Source organism: Lipophrys pholis (assembly GCF_963383615.2).
Source record: "Lipophrys pholis genome assembly, chromosome: 21".
Taxonomy (NCBI): domain Eukaryota; kingdom Metazoa; phylum Chordata; class Actinopteri; order Blenniiformes; family Blenniidae; genus Lipophrys; species Lipophrys pholis.
Genome location: NC_137649.1, coordinates 12,527,523 through 12,548,697, shown reverse-complemented (window position 1 = coordinate 12,548,697; position 21,175 = coordinate 12,527,523). Strand labels below are relative to the sequence as shown.

Below are 21,175 nucleotides of genomic sequence, written 5' to 3'. Positions count from 1 at the left end.
ATCAGATTACTACTGCATATTTTCCTGTGGCACCATTTCTGATGAATTGCTTGTAGATGGCACATTAGTATAAACACGTGTTTATTGCAGCCAAGTCGAAGATGAGTTTTACTTTTATGATGTGTTTTTGTTTATCTTAATGGTTTCTTATAGTAACCTTTTGTTTGTTTGCCAGATGTGGTTTTGTACTTTTCTAAAAAAGAAATGCTGCTTTACTATGCCTGCGGGAAAAACGTTTAATGTTCTTCTTCAAGGAATCTTTAAAATGTCGATAGCGACGTAATGGTTCCAGAGACTGAAAGGGTTGAGTCAGGCTGGTTTTTTAAAGTACCTCAGGGTTCTGAGCTGCACAAGCTGAAATGCAGGATCACAGGATAGAGGTGATAAGTAGATATACTGCCCCCTGTTGTTTATTACAGAACTTGATGTCGAGTTTGCGTTTCTGTTTAGCCTCTGAAGCAATGCGAGGCTCCACTCCGCTGGACGTCGCAGCTTCTTCAGTGATGGACAACAACGGCCTGGCTCTGGCCCTGGAGGAGCCTGACCTGGAAAAGGTTTGAAATTAGTATTACTATTTCCTCTTCAAAACAAAAACCAAAACAATTGCAGCCACAATCTTAATGTATTTCTAAATAAATGTCTGATAACATGGTTAATAATCATGCTCCATTAGTTATTCCAATTGAAAAAAAACCTTCAAAATGTCAAACATTTAATTCTATTTAAATTGAATAAAGTTACATGAGGACACGCTGACAGGTGATTACTCCATAATATGAGAAACAGAAATGCTTAGAGATATTTGCAGTTACTGTATAGCTATGTATATATATGCAAGTGACAACCAAAACATCTTTAAACAAAAAGTGTTCCAGTTCACAAAACAACTGAGTGAATTTAGTAGCAATGAGGTGAGCAGGAGTATACTAAAATAGTAACTGTTAAGAAAACAATGTGAGCTGGACAGATCGAGAGTAACCCTCCAACTGTTGTCATGTCAGAGTGAAAGTAAAGTAAACTTAAGCAATTGTAACATGTTACTCATTTCAAGAGTCATTATTACTTTATGAAAGGTTTTGTAGCACAGTTATATTTTGGGATTGTGCTGAAGCTTTGGTAGCAGAACACAAATAAAATGCTATGTCTTGGAAAAACATCACAACTGACTTACAGTGGGAGTAAGTCTGATTGAAACAGAAATAGAAACATACCACCCAAGTTTTATCTATAAGAGTGAAAAAAGAAAAACGACTTTTGTGACAGTCGAGCGAGCAAACTCAGCAGCTGCTTTCAAGTTGTCACTGCTGCTGACAGCGAGAGGCAAAAAGACAGAGCGAGCTATTATAGCGCCCACCAGGGAAACCGGATTGCTTGTGTGTGCAGGTGGTGACGTATCTGGCAGGCTGCGGTCTTCAGAGCTGCGCCATCCTGGTCGCCAAAGGTTACCCAGACCTGGGCTGGAACCCCATCGAGGGGGAGCGCTACCTGTCCTTCCTGAGGTTTGCCGTCTTCTGTAACGGTACGTTTCTCCTCCGGCTGAGCTCACACTGTACACGCAACTTCTAAAAGGAGCAGCTTCCAAAAAGCACGCGCCTGATCGGACTCGTGCTGATGCTGGGCGAGATCAGGTGACAATTGAAGAGAGAAAGCTGTTAGGTCTAACTTCTTCTTGTTTTGTTGAAGGTGTTGTGAGGGGATTCTGCAAACAGGTGTCATGAATTGACATTCTGGGAAATTACATATCCAACAATCTCTTGTGTTGTTTTGTTCCATACAGAAACATAGTCGTATACAAATGCCAGTTCTTATAACAAATATGTTCATTAATCAGTTCCTTCAAGTGTCAATATATCATCCAGCTATATATCTACTGTATTTATTCATATGTCAGTATATTGTATTTTCAGGTCTTCTTGAATTGATAGTCCATTTCTTTCAGGGACCAGTTGAACTGGTCTTTTTCTCACTTTGTATCTTCTGATCACTCCGTAGTACAGCTCAGTATGGTCATAATGTATAAAATGGGATATATAATACGTTTAAATGTATGTAGTGTGCAGATATGCATTAAGGGATTTTATGAGTGATTTTGGTATTACTGGAGGATTGGGGGGAAAAAAAAGAAAAAGATTTCCAGAAACAGAATATTTGTCAGGGCAGTGTGCCCGGGGAAGCTGCTGAGTCGACAAGACAAAAAAAAAAAAGCTTCCCAAGTGGGAATGTTAGTCAGCTTTTCCCTGATTATTAAAAAAAAAGAAGTAATAGTTCTTCAGTAATACGGTGACTGTAGTTCGGCACTATGCTGAGTCCGAAGTTTCCTTTTGGGAGTAACCTAGACGCTCCTCGAATGTGTGAGAACGTTTGATCCAACGCTGTGCTCTGCTGCGTTTGTGCACCAGGTGAGAGCGTGGAGGAAAACGCCAACGTGGTGGTGAAGCTGCTGATCAGACGTCCCGAGTGCTTTGGCCCCGCCCTGAGGGGGGAGGGTGGTCAGGGTCTGCTGGCTGATATGAAAGAAGCCATCAAGATCTCGGAGGATCCTGCCCTTGACTTACCGAAGACCCCCGAAGGACTGACTACTGGGTAAAAAACCCACAATGGCTGCCGACATAATTATATCCTGGAAACACTTCTGGATCAGACGTTTAATCACCAGCAGATATTAAAACCTCCCTGGGATGATTGAAAGCAGTCAGCAGTGATTAAGCCAGCCATTATGTGTCTTTGTGTGAATTGTTACATTTAATTAGATCTCTGAGCTTTGCTAAACCAGCATGTTCCACTCTTTAATTGAGACGTCTCGGTATAATTTGATATATAGTTCACTCACATTACTGGAAGGAGATTTAGAGTTTACTTTATTGTGCAGAATGAGAAGCGAGAGAAGTTATTGCTCTGTTAGACTGTGGAGTTTCATTAACTGATTGAACTAAAAGGTTTCCTGTCATTAGTGGAAGATCAACATAGACTGCATTTACTTACATTTAGCCTCCGCGCCACATGTCTACTACTAAATCAGTTAGTTAAGATTTACGATACGTTTTAAGATTAAAAGCAGAGGACTTTGTTGGGCTTATTGATTGATTGATTGATTTATCTTGTCATTGCATTCACAAAAATGCTTCATCTGGAAAATTTGAACGGACATAATAAAGGTACATTGTTGAGTTCTAATGCAATTCTAGATAAATGAATATTTAAAACTTTACCGCAACACATGGACATCATGCGTATGTCGAGTTCGAGGTTTAGTCAAACGCTTTGTGTCAGATCGTCGAGCCCGTTTCTCTCCGTCTGCCCACATCAGTATGCAAAGGCTGTAACCCACTGGCTGCATTTCAGTGCTGGACAGTATTATTGCCTGAAGTGAAGAGAAGAATTGGGAAGCAGGTCAGGATCAATATGTATAATGTCGTCTGGCCTGTAAGGAGTTCATGCTCTGTGCCAAAACACTGTTATAAATGCTCACATCTGCTTCCCATCTCGCTCTCAAACTGCAGAATTCAATCTCCTCCCTCCTGGAAGGTTTGGTGCGTTCGAGGCGATTGTTTGTCGTAACTACAGGGTAGCATTTGTGTGTTTCAGGTCGGGCGAGGAAGAAGGGGAAGTTATTCATATGGGCAACGCCATCATGTCCTTCTACTCGGCCCTTATCGACCTGCTGGGACGCTGTGCTCCTGAGATGCATGTGAGGCTCCAAACATCAACCTGAGATCAAACATGAACATCTGGATATTGACGTTGACTCTGAAATTCATAACAGCTTCATTTTACTCGAGTATTTTCTCTTAAATATTGATCAAATTCAGCAGGCACCATATATTTAATTGTTTCTTAAACACACACTAATGTAAATGCATGCACACACTCACACTCACTATTATTATTTTCTTTCTATATTTCCTCAGCTTTTCATTTTTCATTTTAAAATTTTGTGCTTGAGTCATATTATTTAGGTTTTTATTTTTTACATTAATTATATGATCTTAGCATTCAGTTATTTAAATACTTTTAGAGGTTCATATGAACATGTAATAATGGTCAATTACGTAATAACTGTCAATACTGTAATAATTTTGGCCATTTTAAATGTATTAAAGCTGATAAAACTTTCCAATAATGTAATGAAATACTATTTTACAGCCAGGATAGAGAGAGAGAGTGTTGAATGAATCAGTGTGATGACTTGCCATCTACTTTTTTCCTCAATTCTACTCCGTAATGTAATAACTTCTTAGATGAATGGCAAAATGACTCAAATAGCACTTTACACAATTGGCAAATTATTACATTATTTACTTAATTTCATTTAAAATGGTTCACAATATTAGGTTATTGGTTGTTACTCAGAACATTCTTCTTCTCTTCCATGTGTATCCTCTGTCCTATTTATCTTAAATTTGTCCTATTTTACCTCGCATGTGAACTTTCTCCTGCATGTTTTTTCTTGGCTTTCCGTTGCAGCTGATCAATGCAGGTAAAGGCGAGGCGCTGCGCATCAGAGCCATCCTGCGCTCTTTGGTTCCCACCACAGACCTGGTGGGCGTCATCAGCATCCCCCTCAAAATGCCGGTTGTTAATAAAGGTAGGCCGAACTTTGTTCATTAGTTGTTTCCGGATTAAACACGGCAAGAAGCAAGTGGAACGCCACAAATATCAGATTAACATAAAGGGAGCAGACACTCGTGAATGTAGCCAAAAATGAAAGAAGAATAGAGTCTGCTTTCGATTTTTAAGCTGAAGCAGCACAGGCGTCTGAAAAAAAACCAACAAAAAACTGCGAAAGTTCTACTGTAGATTCAAACACAAGATGCAGTATATGAAATATCAGCCTTGGCTGCTCCGTGCTGACCCATCAGCCTGCATTTACTGCTGGGAACAAAGAATGAAAAGAGGATTTTCAGGTAAAGTGTGTACGTTACTCCGACAGATCAAGAATAATAATTTCACATCCCTGCACAGTGGCAATCATCTCTGCTCAGCCTGTGGCGGTAAATCACTGTGAGCGGCTGCATGAAGCATCATCCCAGAGTAGATCTGCTCGCTGCTCACACTTCGTCTCTCTGCCGTGGAGGAAAATCTCATCCACGTGTTTTAATACAGCTCCAGTTTGTGATTGACAATAAAAATGTGTCCTTCATTTTTCTAGAACAAAATGATAAATTTATTATCTTTCATATCCATATACCTAACCTTCATCTCTGATCTTTACATGTGTTTGCCCTGCAGACGGGACAGTGACGGAGCCCGACATGTCCGCCTGCTTCTGTCCGGACCACAAGGCTCCCATGGTGCTCTTCCTGGATAGGGTTTATGGCATAGAGGACCAGAGTTTCCTGCTCCAGATGTTGGAGGTCGGCTTCCTGCCTGACCTCCGAGCCTCAGCGTCTCTGGACACGGTGAGTCCCGAAGCTCTTTTACCACACTCCCATTCTGTCGCTCAGTATTTACCAAAAGGTTTGGTCTAAAACTGTAATTCTCTAAAATATCGAGTCGCTTTTAATTCGTCTTTTGTTTTATTATGTTGGTACACACAGGTATGTCAAGTTTATAGTGAGCTGAACAAACGGATGGTAGATCCTTGTTTTATATTGTTCTACAAAACATTTTATTACTTGAGTCATTAGATTAGACACGTCAGACATCTACTCGTCCTCACAAACTGTTTTCATCCTGTGAAAAGAGTAACCAGTGATAATAATAATAATAATATTATCCAATCCATCTTCATTAAAAAGCACTTTAAAACAAGCAGAGGGAGCCAAAGTGCTGTACACAAGCAAAAAAGACAATAGGATACCTTGAAAGACCAAATCAAAATGAATACAGACACAAATACAAAGTAGTGAAACTGTCTTTAGAAATCATACATAAGTGAAATACAATGATGAAGGGAAAGAAATTAAAGAACATTTAGAAAATAGAAAAAGAGCTCATCATAGTATTAATATTAAAGAAATTAGATGATGACTGTGATTACTAAAGGAAAATGTAATTCAGTAAAATGGTGAGAATGATAAATTACAATAAGATAAAATAAATGGATGACATCATCTCAAAGCAAGTCTGTTAAAATCTCCCAGAAGAAGTTCGGCTTTTCAACTTTCCTTCTTTCACACAGTCACTGCGGAGAAGCCGGCAGTATATGAAGCTTTGTGTTTAGACTCCCGTGTGAGCACCGTCCTGCACCTTTCATCAGCCGTGTCCTTTTCCTCCGTCTCACAGGAAGTGCTGAGCACCACGGAGACGGCGCTGGCCATGAACCGCTACATTGGCTCGGCGCTGCTGCCTCTGCTGACCCGCTGCGCCGCTCTCTTCGCCAACACCGAGCACTACGCACAGCTGGTGGACTCCACGCTGCAGACCATCTACCGCCTGTCCAAGGGCCGCTCGCTCACCAAAGCTCAAAGAGACGCCATCGAGGAGTGTCTGCTGGCGATCTGCAAGTACGTCCTGCTCTACCTCGGCTGAGTGAAGCTGAGTCGGTGGTTTTCAAGTAGTCCTGCTGTGAACTGCTTTATTTTAATCCTGCACGTGGTAAACAGCCAATATGTGCGCCTGAGTGATGCATGAAGTTATGTTCTGCGCCTGAAAATGGCTTGAAAACTTTTCTGCAGTCAAGAAAAACAAATTAACATACAGCCGGTGTTTATCTCAAGAACAATGGCTGCTGCCTGCATGTTATGGCCTCCACAGAGCTCTGGTCTCCACATAATAAAGTCTGTGAGGGTTTACATAAAGAGGCTGAAGGATCTCAACTCCATCTTAGTTCTCTAACATAATTTAAAACAATCTCCCTTCAAGTTCCTTCAGAAACAGTGTGCTCAGAAGAGCTGCTCTGCTCTAATTATGCCTCTCCTGCTAATTCACGTTCCAATTTGCATTAAGTGATGAACTCTTAACAAATTCGATTTTAAAGTGTTCCAGCAGCCATCTACCAACACACGCGGCCTAAAACTTTTGTGCAGCACTGTAAAATATATAAAGGTATTGACAAAATGGACGGTCTTATTCTGGATTCAATAGTACACTCCTATAACCTGCACGATCCCATCATGTATATGAAGCTTTTCCATATTGCACCATGTATTTATTTCAAATTTGATTTGTAAATACACAAAGTCACCAGTCTCATAAATCTTATGATTCAAACAAACCAACCATGTTTTTGTCTTTCATTTGCATTTAAAGAGAAAACATGACAGCTTATGATAATTATACCTTTTTGGAACCTAATCTGCAAAATCATCTTCACCCTTGTGTAACCAGAAGTGACATTGGTGAGATCAGCGGTGGTATTTTTCAGTACAAATAGTATCGTCATAATTTGCTATTTTAACCCGTTGTTGCTCTCTTTAATAAAGTTCGATACTGACTGATCCTGAATGGTCAAATAATCAAAGTCACATCATGAAAACTTTCCTCTCAATGTCAAATCTTGCATATCCCTTTTTTTTTTTATGTGAGAACTTTGATTTAATTATATTGTTCGCTTAAATGTACTTTTGCTGTTTTCAATTTTTTCTGATGGAAGAAAATCTAATTATCTGACAGGCACCTGCGTCCCTCTATGATGCAGCAACTGCTCAGAAGACTGGTGTTCGATGTTCCCATGCTCACTGAATACTGCAAAATACCTCTCCAGGTGAGTCATGCCACCATTCCCTCCTATAATACATAACATTTGTTAGTTAAAAGGTTTATGGGATCATTACCACAGTCGGCCTTGTTCCATCACCCTTTAAACCATTTTAAGATCTGCTTCAAAACGTCACCGTGATGTATTACAACCACTCTCTCTGCAGTGGAGCGACAGTACAACTTTGATTTCATAGAAATTTTTCAGTTTATCACTACAGGAAGACAATGTCTCGTGAATCCTTTTTCTGTCATCTGCAGCTGCTCATCAACCACTACGAGCAGAACTGGAAGTACTACTGTCTGCCGTCGGGAATGGGCAGCTTTGGGATCGCCTCCGAGGAGGAGCTCCTTCTCACCAAGAAACTCTTCTGGGGAATCTTTGACTCGCTTTCTCAGAAGGTAAAACAGGAATCAAAGCTACAACAGTGTAACTAAAAGTTACTGATAACTTAAGATAGTGGTTCCCAAAGTGAGGACGAGGGTAAGAAGTAAAAAGTAGCACGTGTATGTATAGGTGTGGGGCCCTGAGGATTTCTTAAAGGGGGGGGGGTCTGGAAAACAAAGTTTGGGAACTACTAACTTAAGTAATCGCTAATATATAGGTCAAGGCTGAGTGATTGCTTAAAAAAGCAGATAAGAGATGGGTTTAATAGCATACCGTCTGTGTATATTTTGAGAGAAGAAGTCATGATGAAAATGGAATGAGACCGATATTTTCTCAAATAAAACACATGCATATAATTTAATGTGATGAAGGATGAAGTCAAATGATAAAATGATAAATACCATCGCGCAGAACCAAACCTTACCGGTTTGACAGTTAACTAGCACTCATCAGGACCTTGTATTTGTAGCTCTATAGCTGTTACCAATGATAGGAAGTTTGACTCCCTACATTTGTGTGAAATTAAAATCTAATACACTTGAGAAGATGTTACACAGTTTTTGACATTTTTCATTTCATCTGAGCTTCATGTTAGAAAAAATAAAGATAAAATTACTTTTCTTCTTAGTTAAGTGGTTAACGCCAGACTAAAAGTAATCGTGAAAGCCCGCCTCTACACATTACAACTGATGGTCTGAAGAAGAAATCCACGTTTTAACTTTTTATCACACCTGTTCATTAATAACCATTCAGGTGACTATTTCATGAAACTGACCAAGAATCTGTGCAAAGCTGTCATCAAAGTAAAAAAGTGTCTACTTTATATATAGAATAAAATAGAAGAACCTAATAATAATAATAATTCTATGTGTGTTCGTTCATGATGTGACGTCTCAGTATTAATCTACAGTGTATCTTTTAATACAAAGGTGTGTTGAAACTAATACTATATTAGATATGATTACCTTCTAGGTATTTTCCAGTCTGCCAATGATGTAACGTCACTCACTTTTTTTCTTTTCAGAAGGACATTTCCCTAATGTCTCTCTTTGTTTGACACCAAGCTTTAATAGCCTCCAGATATTTGCTCTGATAAAACCTTTTGATGTATGCTGCTGATTTGGTTTTTGTTTTGTTTTGTGAGAGTCTGGAGTTCTCCACACTGGTGTGGCTCTCCTGAGAGAAACGTTCCTGTTGGACAGAGGCAGCGAAGTGGAAGCTCGGCGGCGTGAATGTGAGCCGTGCAGCTGAAGCAAAGCCCAAACAGATGAATCATTTATCAGTGTGCGACAGGCCGTTACTCGCTGCAGCCTTTCCCTGGACTCCTCTCCTTCATGTTCAGTCCTTTTTTGATCGTTTCACTGCTTTGCTGTCTCTTAAGTCGAAGAAGACATCGCTTTAAAAGTGGTTCGACAACCAGTTTGTAACCTCGTCTGTGCCGTTTCTTTGTTGTAGAAGTACGACGCTGAGCTTTTCAAAATAGCAAAATCATGCCTGTGCGCCATCGCTGGAGCGCTGCCCCCCGACTTTGTGGATGCCAGTTTAGGGGCGACTCCGGAGAAACAGGCGTCGGTGGATGCACAGGGGAACTTTGACCCCCGACCTATCAACACTGCCAAGTAGGTGCTCTGTTGGAAAACCGTATAGAATTGATGTGACGCTGGTGTTTACTTTTCAATAAATGCTTGTTTTTACCGTCTCAATATGCAAGTCAAATAGATTTCTGAACATTTCAACATGATTTCTACTTTCTAGTATCTCTCTTCCTGAAAAACTTGAGTACATTGCCAACAAATATGCAGAGCATTCCCATGACAAGTGGTCCTCGGAGAAGGTCAGTCCCCCAGCTACAGCCTGACATTTTAGTTATGACAGGTTTTTTTATTTTTTCATTTATGTAGGCACACAGCCTGGTCAGCACAAAAATGCAAAGAAAGGCTGACTTCAATTATAGTGTGTATTTGTAGTTGGTATTTTCTGGTGCAATATAATGCAATGCACTATATTATCTGTGAAACTGTTGTTGCAGATGTCGGCGGGCTGGAAATATGGGGACAGCGTGGATGAGCAAACCAAAAGCCATTCGTTACTGAAGCCATACAAAGCTCTCAGTGAGAAGGTAAAGGCCCAGCGGGCTGCTGCCCGATGGGGCTGTGCACAAATTGATGCTTTAATATTGTTGCAGGTAGATGAATGTTTTTGTTCAAAACAGATTGTTTTTTTTTTATTCAGACATTTTTTGAAATCCAAAAGTTCCTCATTTTCACATCAGTGTGACAATTACTACCAGTTACTGGTGTATTTGTTTGTGCAAAGGGACAATCAGTAAGATACTTACCAATAATATAACTGTAAACAAATGTTTACAACTATGATTGAGAGCGTGTGTATCCTCCATGAATAAATATGATGACTATCCCGCCCACTGTGCCCATTTTACATGAGCAAACTGCACAAAACCTGCAACACAAAGGTGTTATTCCTAAGAAATGCAGCCCTATTTATCAATGATTACATTACATTGAGAAAATGTTATTGCGATAATGGATCAAATATCTTGTTACACTATTGACCATTATCATATTGTAGGTTGTGGTAAAGGTGAATCAACAATACATGCAAACATTTGATAGACAAATTCCAAAAATCTAAACATAACATCACATCACAAGTGGCGGCATATAGGTAGTAGGAATTTGACTAGTTTCAATGTTTACTTATAATAATGAAACCATTACTAAAACTACAGAGACAACTTGTACAATAACCCAGCCGGTGCAAATAGTTTGTGGGGTAAACCTAACTTGTTTGCTTGTCAATCTTCAGGAGAGAGAAACCTACCGCTGGCCAGTGAAAGAGTCATTGAAGAGCATGTTGGCAATGGGCTGGAACATTGAGAGGACCAAAGAGGGAGAAGCCCTGTTTCAACAACGAGAGAGTGAAAAGCAGCGAAAGATCTCCGAGTCTCAGGTGACCTCTCTATGTACATTACGATTCCCGTATTGCGACGATATTTCACACCATTACCAGTCATGGTTGTCTCTGAACCTCCTCCAAGTGATTCTAATTTACCACATGAGCTTTGTGAACTTGTCAGTCTTTAGTGTCATGACTCACACTCAAAAGATAATTAATATTGGATGGTACCGTTTAAATAAAAGGAAATGGGCGGACGACCTTCATGTCATGCAAGAATCACACACACTGACAAAGCCGATGACTTACATAAGTAATAATCTCACTTTAATGTCTTTCGATAGTCATAAAGAGTGCAGTGTTTTCTCCTGCAGTTTGACCTAAGGAGGAGCTTAATTTCACCTTGACCTACTAAGAAGACCGACAGTTTTCACTCACAATGAAATGAAAGGCAAATGTGCTCTCTCCATCCAACGTCATCCATCTTGAGGTGTCGCTTACAACGATTAACATTAACATGAATCGTATACATTTTTTGTGTTTGCACGCTCTCTTCCTGACTCTGCAGGCTAATGGATTCAGTCCTGTTCCCATGGACCTGCACAATGTCACTTTGTCAAGAGAGTTGCAGGTAAGTTTTAATTTCACCTTTAAACAAATTAGATGAAAGTGACCCGACACAATGCAACCTTTCTGCAGGGCATGGTGGAAGTGGTTGCAGAAAACTACCATAACATCTGGGCCAAGAAAAAGAAAAGCGAACTTGCGAGTAAAGGTGTGCGGCATGAAAATACGCAGTTTGAAAACTCTGGGTTTGGTTAAGAACGAACGTGACTTGATTTCACTGAACCGGACAGGAGGAGGGACCCACCCGCTGCTGGTTCCCTATGACACCTTGACTGCTAAAGAGAAGTACAGAGACCGAGAGAAAGCCCAGGAGCTCTTCAAATTCCTGCAGATTAGCGGCTATGCCATTACAAGGTCAGCCTCCTCTCACTCACTGCTTCTTTTTCTTTTTCTTTCTCCTTTTAAGTCAAAAGTGGTTTAAAAATGATTCTTTACTTCAAAATAAGTTTTTTTTAACTTTCAAATAAAACTCCCTTCTTGGTTCAAATCTGAAGGAATACTGTCTGTCTGTTAAGGCTGTGGATCTTTCTGTCCCACAGAGGTCTGAAGGACTTGGAGCAGGACTCGTCTTCCATGGAGAAGCGCTTTTCATTCAAGTTCCTCAAGCGGCTGCTGAAGTATGTCGACTCCGCCCAGGAGTTCATCGCTCATCTTGGTGAGTGTCTCGCCCCTTATGAGCATGAACGCTGGAGCGTCCCTTAGTAAGCCGGTTTTCAATTGTGCTGATCATTTCTTTTCTTTTTGCAGAGGCGATGGCCACCAGCGGCAAGACGGACAAATCACCGCACGACCAGGAGATCAAGTTCTTTGCTAAGGTGGAGGACGTTTTCCCAAATCCCATCATTCACATAGTGTTTTATTTCAAACCGGGGTTTTTTATTTTATTTTATTTTATTTATTTATTTTATTACTTCCTCCTCTCCAGGTGCTGCTCCCTCTGACTGATCAGACTTTTAAGAACCACTGTCTCTACTTCTTGTCCACGCCCAGCAAAAACCTGAGCAGCTCCGGTTGTGCCTCCAGCAAAGAGAAGGAGATGGTCACCAGGTATTGTGCGAAGGCAACACGTAGTCTTTGCAGTTTCTTTACTTTATATCTCGCTCCCTCACTTAAAACTGCCCGAGCATATTTTCGAGCAAAACTTTTCTTATTTCCTTCTGCTTGGCTTCCCCTTCACTGACGTTCTTTTTTCAGCCTGTTCTGTAAACTGGCAGCTCTTGTCAGACACAGGATTTCTCTCTTTGGTAAGAGAATCTATGCCTCTGTTCTCATGCCTGTGTTTCTCTTTGCTTCAAATCCTTTTCCATGATTACAGTCAATGTGTCTTGTCACAGGAAGTGATTCAGCGATGATGGTCAGCTGTTTGGACATCCTCACTCACTCACTGGACACCAGGTAAATACACATGTTGTTTGTGTTTTGTACAAATGTTTATTTAATGGACAAATTTGACTTCCAAAGTGTCCATAAATCATATAGCTAGTCCGTTTTCTGCATTCTAGCCTTTTGATTTCCTACTTTTCCCCCAGAACAGTGATGAAGTCCGGCTCAGAGCTGGTGAAGGCCGGGTTCAGGACTTTCTTCGAGAACGCAGCGGAGGACCTGGAGAAGCTGCTGGAGATGTTAAAGCTGGGGAAGTTCCTCCAGTCGCGGGCTCAGATGAAGAGTGTCAGTCAGAGCATCAACTATGTGACCGTGGCTCTGCTTCCGATCCTCACTGCGCTTTTCGAACACATCAAAGCGCTGGATTTCGGAGTCGACCTGCTGTGTAAGTGTGTTTCAAACCCGACACTCTCTCCAGTTGGTTTCCTTTCCTTTGTTTTATATGGACCTGTGTCTGCAAAAAAAGATTTATATAATGACATAGAAAAAAGATCAAAATCACAAGATATTACCTGAGTAGCCGTACGATTGTATACATATTTTAGTTTTCTAGTTGAATTTGAAATTAATTACTTCTATTTACAAATAATGCATCTGCATTATGTTCTAAACATTAAATCCATAAAATAAAGGTGTATGGTATGTTTCATTGACCCATTGCACATCTTTTACATGGATTTTCTATTTACATCTTAAATATTTATTCAGTTCCTACATTTAAACAGTACACATGTAGTAAATATCACAGATTTTCCCCCGATAATTAACGATTACATTTTGATGCTTACTTCTGTTTCATGTACATTCCTACATTTGTCTGTGTAGCATTGACGATGTTATTTGAAAATCCCTGTCAGTGGATGACGTGCAGCTCTCCTGCTACCGAATCCTGACGTGTTTCTACTCTCTGGGAACAGGAAAGAACGTCTTTGTGGAGAGGTATGAGGCCAGCTTTTTTTCTTGGAGAAGGGGTGTGAAACAGCAGCAGTTCATTCCTTTGCACTTGTCACAGTCGATTTTGATAAGGTTGAACTTTTTTATAGAATCAGGACTTTTCGGAATTATTCATTTTCGCTGGCACTCTGGTAAAAGAAGCTTTGCAATGATTTGAATGTGATGGATTTTTTATTTTTTATTTTTTTTAAGAAAATGAAATTGTACCTTAAATAAACAGTGGTTTTCACAAAAATCGAGGATTTTAACATTGTCAGAAAGTGTTGCTCACCTTCAGCTGACTCGTTCTGTAAAGTAATTAGTGCAACAAGGGTGACTACAACTTTACCTTGCTCAGAGGCCTCATTTATCTTAGTGTCATCTTGCAGCGCTGTGCAAAAAGACAGTGTGTCCTCACACTAACCCGAAAAAATAAAAGTTTGCAAGCACCCAAAAATAAAGACCTTTTTCCAGGAAGTGCTGTGCTTTATGGGTATTTTTTATTTTTTTTTCCTCACTGGATAATCTAACAATTTACATGTCGTAAACAGGCATCTGCCAGCATTTGGGGAGAGCTTGTCAACGCTTGTGGGAGCCGTGCCAGTGGCGTTCCTCGAGCCTCACCTAAACGCCCACAATCCACTGTCAGTCTTCAACACCAAGACTCCCAGAGAACGAGCCAGTGAGCGTTCATCCTCCTTCACCTTACCATGTTCTACATCCTCTCCAGTTTGAGACAGTCACTCACAGCGACTGACGTTTCTCCCTTCCAGTCTTGAGCATGCCCGACACCGTGGAGGAGATGTGTCCGGAAATGCCTCGTCTCGACCGACTGCTCAAAGACGTCAACGACGTCTCGGAGTCTGGCGCTCGCTACAGCGACATGCCGCAGGTCTGTGCTTTTATTATGACATTTATACGTTGACAAACAGCTGGGTTGTTAGTTCCCATTATTGAGGCTAATAATTCAGTCTATTGAATTTATAATATAGTCAGAAATCTGTAAAGATGTATCGAGGCCATTGCTGAAGGATTTCTTGAATTATTGTATTAATATAGTTAGTCGGTTCTATAAATCAATGGACTTCATGCTGGAAGCTGAACTCATTGTACATTTTTTGAAAATTTCAGTAGCCATAAAATCAAAATAAGTCCAGTTATAATGAAGTAACAATATCATCCTAATGTTTTTGCACAATTCATATGTACCGTAATGCTTTCTCTCCCCTGTGCCTTCATATTCAGGTGTTTAATCCTCAGTCTGTCTTGTGCAGGTCATCGAGGTGATCCTTCCGATGCTGTGCAACTATCTGTCCTACTGGTGGGAAAAGGGTCCAGAGAACTCGCCGCCAGAGGCCGAGTGCTGCACCATGGTGACCTCTGAACACCTCAGCATCATCCTGGGAAACATCCTCAAGATCCTCAACAACAACCTGGGCATCGACGACGCCCCGTGGATGAAGAGAATTGCAGGTAAGATCCAGCTGCATCAGCTCGTCCTTGCGCTGAGGAAAACAGGGTTCTCAAAGGTTATCACTTTTTATTCACAAACACAGATTAAACTATTTCACTTAACCCTTTCATCAATAGAGGCTAAGCCCACCAGCATAATGATACACACTCACAAAGCATATTGATCGGAGTCTGTTCGCTGTTTCATGGAAATGGCCCGAGGCATTTTCTCAGCCTTCAGAAGCGTCCGTTCAAATCTGCTCTTCTGACTCACTGATAATTGGAATCAATGTTTTCCTTTTACTGCAAATCAGTTTCTTTCGGGATAGTAATATAGTTGAGTTTGTTGGAGGGAAAGAAATTAAGAAAACACACAACTCTTATTTCAAAAGTTTATTTAAAATTGCTAGATTCTGTGAATACTTTATCAGTTTGCACCAGAGACGGCCGCCTCCAGAGACACTGAATAGAAATATCCATGCCTCCTTCTCCAGTCTACTCTCAGCCAATCATCTGTAAAGCCGGAGCAGATCTGCTGAGGACCCACTTCCTTCCCACTCTGGACAAACTAAAGAAGAAGACAGTGAAGGTGGGAGTTTTAAATATACTGTGCACCTCATTGTACTACAGTCAGCTATTGTATCCACTGCAGAGTAATAACTGCAGGTAATATACTTTTCTTGCTGACTCATGTAACAGCTGCTCAACAAGCACTATTAAAAAGAAGCTGTCTGCTGTCAACTTTCTGTTCATTAACAATTCATCTCTAAGTAAGAAATACCGAGATGAGATTGAAGGAGCGCCATGTGAAGACATGAACTGCTTGATGATGAGGAGTTGGTGGTGTGCTGTGAACGCAGGTCGTGGCTGAAGAGGAGCTGCTGAAGGCTGATGGCAAAGGAGACAACCAGGAGGCCGAACTACTCATCCTGGATGAGTTTGCTGTGCTCTGCAGGGACCTCTACGCTTTCTACCCCATGCTCATCCGCTATGTGGACAACAACAGGTGCCACTGACTTACACAGGATGATTAAAACACATTTTACTTTAAGAGGTTTTACTTTTCAGAGGTTACTTGTCTACATTTTATGATTTGCACAAGAATAACCTCTAACATCACCATTTTCTTCTGTACATACATGAAGATATTTTTGTTGTTTAGTCTTGCACAGGCGCAACCTGACATCTACATGTTTGCTCACTGCAGGTCCAGGTGGCTGAAAGAGCCAGATGCAGACTCCACTGAGCTCTTCAGGATGGTGGCTGAGATCTTCATCCTCTGGTGCAAATCACATGCAAGTTTCACTCTTCAGTCTGGCGCAGCAATAATCAAATTATATTATATGTAACGATGAAAAAAATAACTGACATTTTGTGATGTCTTTTTTCGTTTTGTTCTCTGAATGCAGAACTTCAAGCGTGAGGAGCAAAACTTTGTGGTGCAGAATGAGATCAACAACCTGGGCTTCCTGACCGGTGAGGGCCAGACGAAGATGTCCAAGGTAAAGATACGTGAATCCTTGAATGTGATTTAGCGTCATAAGAAGTTGGTGACTTCGAGCCAGAAACAGCAGAGACACATTCTAGGGGTCACTAAAGCCTGTTTCCCTAATGAAGGATTGTTTCTTAGAGCCATCACACCAGGAGTTTGCCCTCACAGAGGTCAAAACTTCTTGCAGGGCAGTAGAATTTTAAAACATGATGTGTCACAAATATTTATAATAAAGGTGAGGTAAAATATGGTCCTTACAAAAGTATCTGTTTCTTTTGGGAGCTCTTGGTCTGCTCTGTTGATTTCCACTCATCCGCCTCTTTTCCTCTTTACTTGGTCGGAGGTTTGGCAAAGGTCCAACCTCCGCTTTTCCAAGGATATTTCACAGTTTTAACGTCAAAACTACTGCGAATGTGATGAAAACTTCTCATATCGGGACTGTTCTTGTGTTTTACGTCAGCTGTGCTGAACGAGCCAAATATGGAGATGTAAGATGTAGTACAAATAAATCAGGAGTTCAGGCCTCTTTAATTCACCTCAATGTCAGGGGCTTTTACAATGTATGACTTGTTTGTCGTATATCTGGATGTTGACAGTGGGTGGGTCAACAAGCTGTCGCTGTGAGAGTTTGTTCCTTATTTGTTGTGGCCGCGCACTTGGCTGATTTATTTGAGCTCCTGGAGTGTTCTGACGTGATTACTCACAGTTGAGAAAAATCTCCCGAAGTCTTAAAATACTCTGGCTGCTGATTTATTCTGAAGCACATTTAATGCTTTCCTGACGGCATCAGTCAGTCATTACACAGTGTATTTCAGATTGGATGTATAAATTCAAACAGGGCTACAAAATGACACATTTAAGATGAGAGATCTGCTCTTTTTTAATCAAAAATACATTTCTTTTCATCTTGTGTATCTAATATGAACATGTAAAACATGCAAACCAAGATCAACTCAAAGTGTGTGTTGTACTTTATGGATACAAATCATTAGTAGGTAATTATACTGAGTGTGTGTAACACAACTCCAAGATTAAAGCTGACATCAGAAAAGTTTCTACTAAAAATAGGATTGAATTTGACTTGAAAATACTTGGACTATTGTTCAGCACAGAAGAACAGATAAATGATCAATGAGTCCATAGATATGAGGTAAAACTGTAAAAAGGCCATTTCAAATTCATGATGTTTTTATTATACATATTTACTTTTGGGGGAAATAATGTTGTATGAACACTTCTTTTGAATAAATTGCTTTCTATTAAAAAAGAAGACATTTTTTTGTTTATTTGGGAGACAGTGACAAGGTCGTGACATTGAAAATGCAAAGAGCAAATTCTTTTTTTAGATTTTTTTCTTTCCGGATTCTCAATTTTGTCTCTGTTATTGTTGAATTTTAAGCAAAACTGGTAAAAACATGGTAAATGTTAAGATAATACCCGCCTCGCTGTTGTCTAAATTTGCCTTTTAAAAATCTATTCAAGCATGTCTGTCGTTTCCAGGTCCACTGAACTCTCACTGAGCTCCCGACTCACACACTAAACTATTTCATCTCTCTGTAGTCGGGTGGTGACCAGGAGAGGAAGCACAAGCGGCGCCGCGGTGAATACTACTCCGTCCAGACGTCTCTGATCGTAGCGGCCCTAAAGAAGATGCTTCCAATCGGTCTCAACATGTGTACCCCTGGAGACCAGGAGCTCATCTCATTGGCTAAGATACGCTACAGCCTGGTGAGATAAAAGTTTTTTAGACTGGATATAAATGTTTCTACAGAGAACCTGTATATGCCCTCTATATGATGACATTTATCTTCTTAGTCGTATAATTTGATACATACCTTTAATCAAGCTGGAAATTGGGCTTGTAAAAAGGTATGATTAAAAGTTCCTTGAGTGCAACTTTCTTCATTAAAGATTTAACTACAGTTCTGCCTCATGACTGGACCTACGGTGATGTGTATGTACTTTAATCTTCAGTCTGCGGGATCTGCTCCGTCAGCAGTTTAATCATCTTAATATGACAATATCTAATGGCAACCGTGCTTCCAGGCTGTCATGGTTATGTTTTTAGAATGAAAAAAAGCTTCATTGTGACGAGGGTGTTCAACTTCAACTGTCAAAGTGACAATTTTTTATTTTTTTTATTGAATAAACTCACATGTCTAAGTCATGAACAATGATTCCCTCCATAGAAAGACACAGATGATGAGGTGAAGGAGCACGTGCGGCAGAATCTCCACCTCCAGGACAAGGTAAACTTGTTTCTGCGGCTCAAACCACAAAAACAGTTTCAGTTAAGCATGATTTCCTGTAGCAAATGTATTTATTGCTTCTAATTTCAGATAATTAGGATAAACTAAGATAGTTGTCCACCATTAATAACATTTCTGTTGTAATAGATATCTAACATTATAAAGCATTCGAGCTTTTGTGTTTTTGGCATCAGCCACCTGCAGTTTCTTCAGAAATTCTACACATTTGCACACAAAAAGAAAATTATATCTGCATCGTTTGTCGTATGTTCTGTGATGTGACCTTTTGTGTGTAGTCTGACGACCCGGCAGTCCAGTGGCAGATGAATCTGTACAAAGACGTTGTGGTGAAGAGTGAAGAACCGGCAAACCCTGAACACACCGTGGACCGGGTCCAGAGCATCTCTGCTGCCGTCTTCCACCTGGAGCTGGTAAACAACAACACCCAACACACACACATGAAGCCCAGAAATGCCTGACAGTCTTTATCTTCAGGGCACAATACAAAACATCAATGCAAAAGATTGGGGTCTGAAAATGTATAACAACAATGACCCCAGGATTAGAGATGACATGGGAACACATTGTTGTAGGTTTGAATATCAACAACAGGTCACTAATGTGGTGGTCGCAAACAATATCAGACACAAATATGTGAAAGATGTTCTGAATGATTTAAAGAAATATAAAATACATTTGACCAATTTTTTATCAACTTTTATTTTTTTGTCTAACAAAACCCTCAGCAGTGAAATCGTTCAAATATAGCAGGAAGTGAAGTTATAACACAATAAAAGTCTAAATGAAATACTGCTCAGTGCCCTAATCGGAATTATTTATTCTTTGATATTCTTCCTCAGGTGGAGCAACCTCTGAGGAACAAGAAGTGTGTGTGGCACAAATTGCTGTCCAAACAACGCAAGCGTGCCGTTGTGGCTTGTTTCCGTATGGCTCCACTCTACAACCTTCCCAGGTGAGAGTTTTTTTTTTTAGTTTTTTTTTCCTTCTTCATACTGTTTGAAAATGAAGTTTCATTAATAAAACACATCCTCTGTTTGAGCAACGGAGTTTTAACTTTGCATTGTCTGGATCTAACCGTACATAACAAGCAATCACCAAGTACCAGTGGGGGCGGGCGGGTCATTTTTCTCTTGATTGTGTGCTCATGTAAACCCCTCATCGCCTCCCTAATGACATTCTCTCTTCTGTGTTGTTTTCCTGCATAATACTACCTCATCCCCTCTCAGATACAAAAATAATAATTACTTCCTGAATGGCTATCGGGAGGTCTGGCTGGAAAGGGCGTTCAAAGCCTCCAGCTTTGACAGCCTGTTCTCCCTGCTGACGGTAAAGTGAAACTACAGGGCGAATGCTTCATCTGTTCAACCTCCTCCTCCTCCTCCTCCTCCCCCTCTTCCTCCCCACCACCACCTTCATCCACCAGGCTGTGGACCAATTTCTGCCTCGCAACCGACTGTTTCTGCACTGTTGATTCTGATTGGTCAGCTAGACTGAGCGTGATAATTGACGGACAGAAAGTTTCTCTGAAAGCAGAAGCAAACTCGCAAGCTGCAGGCCTCATGTTTCATTTCAGGTGAACCCTGAAAGAAGGAATGAAGAAAGAAATGAAGAAGAGAGACATAATGAAATCTATTCAACTTCACTTTAACGAGCTGAATGATTAACACCTTTATGCCTGGGTACAGTAACATTCGAGAAGATGTCTTGTGTCATTTCGTCCCTTGAAAATGCTTTTTCATCTAACACTTTGCAAAAAGTGTCACACATCCTGTATCTCTGACCCCATTTACAAAGGGCATTTAAATGTTTCTCCAGATATGACTTCGACTTGATTGCATTTACCCCTAATGGAACTATGAATATTCAGTGTCTATATTAAGGGTGAAATACAACAGCTTATATTGTGTGGTACACAATATAAGCATATTTGTAGATAACAAATCAGTTTTTTGGTTGTTTTTTTTACCTTTTCACGTGCATAACTACAGTGGACACATAAAAGAGCTGCTGAATAACACTGAAACACGTACCTCTGATGCCTTCCTTTCTTTTATTTCGCTTGTGAGAGGCACGTTT

At 40.5% G+C, this 21,175-nt stretch overlaps 1 protein-coding gene across 1 annotated transcript in view; it reads left to right on the top strand.

The window, feature by feature from the left end:
* ryr3 (ryanodine receptor 3) overlaps positions 1-21,175 on the top strand; it is a gene marked incomplete at its 5' end in the record, with an annotated part of 114,051 nt that overhangs the window by 72,422 nt on the left and 20,454 nt on the right. The window contains 34 exons of the mRNA XM_080490899.1: positions 451-554; positions 1,384-1,519; positions 2,400-2,583; positions 3,586-3,688; positions 4,465-4,585; positions 5,230-5,399; positions 6,226-6,446; positions 7,555-7,645; positions 7,900-8,040; positions 9,482-9,645; positions 9,782-9,860; positions 10,056-10,145; positions 10,853-10,996; positions 11,511-11,573; positions 11,642-11,717; positions 11,800-11,923; positions 12,109-12,224; positions 12,317-12,384; positions 12,495-12,616; positions 12,764-12,813; positions 12,904-12,964; positions 13,099-13,337; positions 13,810-13,891; positions 14,437-14,567; positions 14,659-14,777; positions 15,160-15,358; positions 15,832-15,926; positions 16,198-16,343; positions 16,545-16,632; positions 16,747-16,839; positions 18,390-18,557; positions 19,019-19,078; positions 19,375-19,509; positions 19,939-20,051. Of these exons, the coding sequence (XP_080347025.1) occupies positions 451-554; positions 1,384-1,519; positions 2,400-2,583; positions 3,586-3,688; positions 4,465-4,585; positions 5,230-5,399; positions 6,226-6,446; positions 7,555-7,645; positions 7,900-8,040; positions 9,482-9,645; positions 9,782-9,860; positions 10,056-10,145; positions 10,853-10,996; positions 11,511-11,573; positions 11,642-11,717; positions 11,800-11,923; positions 12,109-12,224; positions 12,317-12,384; positions 12,495-12,616; positions 12,764-12,813; positions 12,904-12,964; positions 13,099-13,337; positions 13,810-13,891; positions 14,437-14,567; positions 14,659-14,777; positions 15,160-15,358; positions 15,832-15,926; positions 16,198-16,343; positions 16,545-16,632; positions 16,747-16,839; positions 18,390-18,557; positions 19,019-19,078; positions 19,375-19,509; positions 19,939-20,051 (4,096 nt within the window). The remainder of the gene's footprint in view (positions 1-450; positions 555-1,383; positions 1,520-2,399; positions 2,584-3,585; positions 3,689-4,464; positions 4,586-5,229; positions 5,400-6,225; positions 6,447-7,554; positions 7,646-7,899; positions 8,041-9,481; positions 9,646-9,781; positions 9,861-10,055; positions 10,146-10,852; positions 10,997-11,510; positions 11,574-11,641; positions 11,718-11,799; positions 11,924-12,108; positions 12,225-12,316; positions 12,385-12,494; positions 12,617-12,763; positions 12,814-12,903; positions 12,965-13,098; positions 13,338-13,809; positions 13,892-14,436; positions 14,568-14,658; positions 14,778-15,159; positions 15,359-15,831; positions 15,927-16,197; positions 16,344-16,544; positions 16,633-16,746; positions 16,840-18,389; positions 18,558-19,018; positions 19,079-19,374; positions 19,510-19,938; positions 20,052-21,175) is intronic.